This window comes from Oncorhynchus masou, chromosome 32, assembly GCF_036934945.1.
Source record: "Oncorhynchus masou masou isolate Uvic2021 chromosome 32, UVic_Omas_1.1, whole genome shotgun sequence".
Taxonomy (NCBI): Eukaryota; Metazoa; Chordata; class Actinopteri; order Salmoniformes; family Salmonidae; genus Oncorhynchus; species Oncorhynchus masou.
Window position 1 is genome coordinate 33473194 of NC_088243.1, and position 5740 is coordinate 33478933.

The window sequence follows — 5740 nt, forward strand, 5'->3', positions numbered from 1 at the left end:
CAATGCTCTACCACTTCAAAGGTATCGATATTCTACGGTGACCTGGTTCGCCCGGTGCCCGATATGCTCTATTCGCCTCCATCTCTGTCATCATTGCCACTTAAAAAAATAAAAGTATTGGGCAATTTTCTTTTCTACATTCACTTCCTGCTCAGCCCTTAAGACCGAAACCCATTTGTTAGACGATTAAAAAAAAGGCAGTGCAGGCAGTGCTGAGCGCCCGAAGACCAAGGAGCCACTGACAGTACAAGTGCCCCCTTTTAGAGACTATACTCACCTTTTTAAGGGCTTGACATTTGGAAGTATTGAAATAATAACATTCCTAAGATTAGTCCAACCAGATCTTAATTTTTGTAAAAAAACCAATTTGAACTAATTGTTCCAAAAACATAGCCCTCCCACATGTATATTGTAGCACTATAACTACCACTCAGTTATATGGTTAACTCAAACAATCCATTCAATCATGCACCATATACACTACAACATCTCTTACCAGGGTCAATGAAAAATGATTTCACAATGACACAATATATTTTCTTTGTTTAGAAAATGTATTTATTTCCCCATTTTTATGGCTATTGACTCAGCTATTATATCATTAGAGAAAATGTCTATGACAATACATACAAATGACAAGACATGGTATTTTTCACCTAAGCATTAGAGAAGTACCTGTATGGAATCAACAACATAATATTAAGTCATTATGGAATATAAATCATTCATTTTGTCTTGAGGTCTCTTCATGTGTGAACGCGAAAGAAAAATAAAGAACTTTATGATTTGCTTTGGCCCAGGAACATAGGAGTACGTGAAGATGAGCATTGAGTGACATCATATTGAAGACGGGCTGTTATTAGTGAATCCGGTTGGGTTTTTGGACTGCCAGCGCCACAGGTCCTCACCTTTGGAGACAACCAGAGGTATGACATTATGAGAATAAACATTTGCTCTTTGTAATCAAGATTGTGCATTGAACTGAGGCCTGGAATTGTCGTGTTGTGTTGACAAATGATGTACAGACTCAGAGTAACAATGAAAGTAAAAGGGTAGTAGTAGTTCAATAAAGGTGTACTTACACATTCTCTCCAGGTCGAAGTCAGCTTTCCAGCCCAGCTCTTTCTCAGCCAGAAGGGGGTCAGCATAGCAGGATGCTACATCTCCTCCTCGCCGAGGGGCGATCAGGTACATGATCTGTGGCAAAGACAATCATTACAGTACAACCACCCCCACGTGAAATGGTTTGATCTGAAATTAGCCGTCAGACAGGCATTGCTTGAAGTAGCCGCTTTCTACACATGTAGTTCTAAAAATGATACCATTCCCTACAATCAAGAGGAAATAAATCTAGGAATACTGATGGATGAAGGCTCTGAAGTTTTTTTAAAGAGTCTCAAGTCACTCACTTCCTTCCCTGAGGCCTTCTCCATAGCCTTCACCATCTGGAGCACAGAGTAACCGGTTCCTGTTCCTAAATTATACACCTAGAGAGTGAGATACAGGGAGGGAGAGAGAGGGGGGAAATGTCACATTTCTATATGAACATGGCCAAGACCTGAGAAATTGTGACTGAATGAGGAAAGACAGGGGGAAAAAAATCACTCAGGTAATAGTGTGTTCAGGTAATTCAGGCAGTCGGTATACTGTACCTTGCATCCACAATTGTCCTTCAGTTTCTTGAGGGCAGCTATGTGTCCTTTGGCCAAATCCACAACATGGATGTAATCTCGCACTCCTAAAGAGAGAAAGAGGAGAAGGATTATTTTCCGAATTGAATGCATTTCACACAAAAAAAAAATATGACTTGACATTTACCATCAGACGGTTATGATTTAGATTTAATTCTATTCAATGTTGTTTTCAATCAATGTCAATCAACCCACTTTTGTTTAAGCATAAAGTCAGTCATCATTACCTGTTCCATCAATAGTATCGTAGTCATTCCCAAACACATTGAGGTGTTTTCTTCTCCCAATGGCCACCTGGGTTAGCGACAAGAGAACCACAGCACATAAAGTGAAGTCAATTACACTACTACATCCCAGTGACAAGAACAGAGATTAGAAAAGGAATAACTCAAAGTGGTATATATCGCGTCATTCAAGGTGGATAAACATTGCTTGTGGTTACCTGGGCGACATAGGGCAGCAGGTTGTTGGGGATGCCCTGAGGGTCTTCTCCGATGAGCCCAGAGGAGTGAGCCCCGATCGGGTTAAAATAGCGCAGCAGCACCGCGTTCCAGTCCTGCGAATGCATACAGTAGTATTGTTGTACACATTGGTACACACTGTTATTCAGGACATCTATCATGCATGGGACGTATGTAACAGATGGCCAGGGTGTGTGTGATGTTGAATAGAGAACCTGGGGTAGGTACAGTACCTTCTCTGCCTTACACTGGTCAATAATAATCTCTTCTATGAAGAACTTGGTCTTGCCGTAGGGGTTGGTGCACCCCCCAACAGGGTGCTGTTCGTCTATGGGAAGCCGCTGGGGGTCTCCATACACCGTGGCTGAGCTGCTGAAGACCAGATTGCGCACGCCATGAGTCTGCATCACCTGGGAGGCATGCAAATGCACACACACACACACACACACACGGACAGACAGCAGCCCTTGAGACAGCAATCTAAGGCACACACACACTTAAGCATGCAGACTAACATCAGGAAGCGGGTTGAGATTATTGCAAGCGACACAAACACTAGTAATGGGTCAAAAGTAAAAGACAAGTACAGTGCTACAACGTAATAAAATCAACCCACAAGCAATCATGCACTTTGGTAGCAGTTCTAGGCAAGCAGCAGTGAATGCCATTACGTAATAGGTTGCTTCAAAAACATGCAAAGCAAGTTAAGATTGAGGTGTTCTCGCTTACCTCAAGCAAGTTCATGGTTGCAGTGAGGTTGACCTGATAGTACCTCAATGGCTGCTCAACGGACACACCCACCGCTTTTAGACCAGCAAAGTGCATTACAGCACTGAATGAATGCTGTTAGGACATGAAGACAGAGACAAACAGGTAGAAACTGAAACAAAGACAAAAGGTCTTGAGCAAAAATGCTAATAGGGCCAAGAGTTGTCCCTGACTCCATGACCTGAAGAGGAAATCCTCTGGGGCCTAGTTGAAGCCTGTGAACACTGTTCAGCAGGGATACATGTGTAGTTTTAAACCTGTTTGAAGAGCTTCTCCAGTCCTGGGCGGTCCAGCAGGTCCAGCTCATAGAACTCAATGCTGGTGTCCAGGATTTTCTCTATCCTCTGCAGGCTCTCAGGGACATCCCTTTCTCCTCCAAAAAACAAAAGGATGTGGAACAATGATCAACACACATACACAAAACACACCTATACTGTAAGAGTTATCAGCATCACACACAAAACAAACAGTAACTGGCAAACAGATAGAGTATCATAGGCCGTATTAGCCTACTCGCAAAGCCGCACTAGGCAAACGAAGGACATTTACCTTGGACGGCATTGCTGAAGTTATCTATGACCACAGGGCAGAATCCTGCCTCAATCAGTTCCACCACACAGTGGCTGCCGATATAGCCTCCTCCCCCAGTCACCAGGACCTTCTGTGCCATCGTGACCCCCTGCCTTACAAAGACAAAACACATCACACACCAGAAACACACGACACACAACAATCATTAGTGCACATAGCAACATTCTAGAGATGTGCTCGGCCTCAGGTCTACCTTAGATCAATGCCTGGCTTTAATGAGACCGTCACAATATTTCAGGACAGCCCAGGTTTCCTTTTGTCTTCGAGATAACAACCCATAAAACCTGGAGTGCTTGTAAAGCTAGAAAATAAATGGCAAGAGGTATGTAGTTCAACTATTCAATTTCAGTGCCCCACCCCACCACTTAGTGCACCTGTACAACCAGGAAACAGATGATGAAAAGGTAACATACAGTGCCTTCAGAAAGTATTCAAACCCCTTGACTTTTTCCACATATTTTCAGATATTAATTATGCTTTGGATGGTGTGTCAATATACCCAGTCAATACAAAGATACATGCGTCTTTTCTAACTAAATTGCAGGAGAGGAAGGAAACTGCTCAGGGGATTTCACCATGAGGCCAATGTTGATTTTAAAAAACAGTTACAGAGATGAATGGTTGGGATAGGAGAAAACTGAGGATGGATCAACACCATTATAGTTACTCCAAAATACTAACGTAAATGACAGAGTGAAAACGAAGGAAGCCTGCACAGAATAAAAATATTCCAAAACATGCTTCCTGTTTGCAACAAGGCACTTAAGTAATACTGCAAAAAAATGTGGCAAAGAAAAACACTTTTTGTCATGAATACTAAGCATTATGTTTGGGGCAAAGCTACCAACACATCATTGAGTACCACTCTTCATATTTTCAAGCATGGTGGTGGCTGCATCATGTTATGGGTATACTTTTCATGGTTCAGTCTGCTTTCCAACAGACACTGGGAGACAAAGTCACGTTTCAGCAGAACAATAACCTAAAACACAAGGCTAAATCTACCCTGGAGTTGCTTACCAAGATGACATTGAATGTTCCTGAGTGGCCTAGTTACAGTTTTGACTTAAATCGGCTTGAATCATTTTTTTAAAGAACAATGGGCAAATATTGTACAATCCAGGTGTGCAAAGCTCTTAGAAACATACCCAAAAAGACTCACAGCTGTAATCACCCCCAAAAGGTGCTTCTACAAAGTATTGACTCAGGGGTTTGAATACTTATGTAAATGAGTTCTCTATTTCATTTTCAATATATTTGAATACTTTCTGAACGCACTGTAGGGTGCAGTGAAGAAAGTGTCTCTGCCAGATCACATTATACTGCAGTTGCAATTAACTCCATGACATAACCTGAATATGACTGGGCCCAGGCAGAACTTTTTATCAAGACACATCAGCAACATAATTACATTCTAAAAAGCAACTGAACTGCTATATTATGCGTGACAATCCTGCCTGTAAATCATCAGCCACTAGAGTATGAAGTCTATTGTCCAACTAAAATGGGCAGTTAACAAGAACATTATTGATGTGGTAAAGTTAGCAAGACATTCACATGAAACTCTTCTGATTGAGTTATTGCAGCTAAGCTGTCACCACTGGATGAACGTTACCACTGTCATTCACCCAGGAGATCATACATGAATTAAAATACTTACTCTTACTCTTCTCCAGGAATTGTCTTCGCGGGAAAGATGACGTCCGAAGAATATAGTACAGATAGAGTGTGTGTCAACGACTGTCAATAAAAAATAAAGACGTCACCTGAAATAAGTCTCCCTTGTCCAGTGCAGTTGTTTGGACATATTTCTTGTTTCCTGTTCAGATACGTGGACCACGCGTAAGTCAGAACAATCAAATACTACATCCGGTAGCGTATGCGCCGTTCTTTCAAATTAAAAGCCCATTTAAAGCCTTTTTCCTAACTTTTTAAGCAGATATAATTAATGCAGGAAGAGCTCGATTTTCTTAGAGACTTAAAGATGTTATAATTGTATTATCAGAAATTATCATATTTGACTTTCTATTTCTATTTATCAGAGAGGAGTTTTATTTTTGTAGCGTCACCCAGTTCAGTTGGAACATTTACGGACCACATGCGCTAACTTCTTGGCACTGATACGTGGACGGCGTCAAACAACGAAGCCTCACATGCTCTGACGTCAGAATTCACCGGATGAAACCATGCCTTTGACTATTTAAAGACAGTACCGTAATTGTGGTGGCA

At 41.6% G+C, this 5740-nt stretch overlaps 1 protein-coding gene across 2 annotated transcripts; it reads right to left on the reverse strand.

The window, feature by feature from the left end:
* Window positions 1–533: 533 nt before the first annotated feature.
* Window positions 534–5361, reverse strand: LOC135525983 (UDP-glucose 4-epimerase-like). 2 transcript variants are annotated; one of them, XM_064953973.1, is made up of 11 exons: window positions 5172–5361; window positions 3470–3603; window positions 3178–3290; window positions 2882–2995; window positions 2386–2562; window positions 2134–2247; window positions 1919–1985; window positions 1653–1738; window positions 1410–1487; window positions 1083–1197; window positions 534–908 (listed from the first exon to the last, which is right to left on the reverse strand). In XM_064953973.1, the coding sequence occupies exons 2-11, from the start codon at window positions 3588–3590 to the stop codon at window positions 838–840; spliced, it is 1056 nt and encodes a 351-aa protein (XP_064810045.1). In that variant the 5' UTR covers window positions 3591–3603; window positions 5172–5361; the 3' UTR covers window positions 534–837. The 2 variants fall into 2 exon arrangements, with proteins under 2 accessions (XP_064810045.1, XP_064810044.1); XM_064953972.1 differs by having other exon boundaries at window positions 3178–3293; window positions 5172–5360.
* Between the last annotated feature and the right edge of the window lie 379 nt (window positions 5362–5740).

What these genes read in the sequence shown, in the direction of transcription:
- LOC135525983 (XM_064953972.1), bottom strand. Translation starts at nt 3,590, where the DNA reads ATGGCACAGAAGGTCCTGGTGACTGGGGGAGGAGGCTATATCGGCAGC. An exon ending in TGGAGAAGCTCTTCAAACAG is followed by an intron (nt 2,996 to 3,177) that starts GTTTAAAACTAC and finishes ATGTCCTAACAG; the next exon opens with CATTCATTCAGTGCTGTAAT. An exon ending in CAACCATGAACTTGCTTGAG is followed by an intron (nt 2,563 to 2,881) that starts GTAAGCGAGAAC and finishes CATGCCTCCCAG; the next exon opens with GTGATGCAGACTCATGGCGT.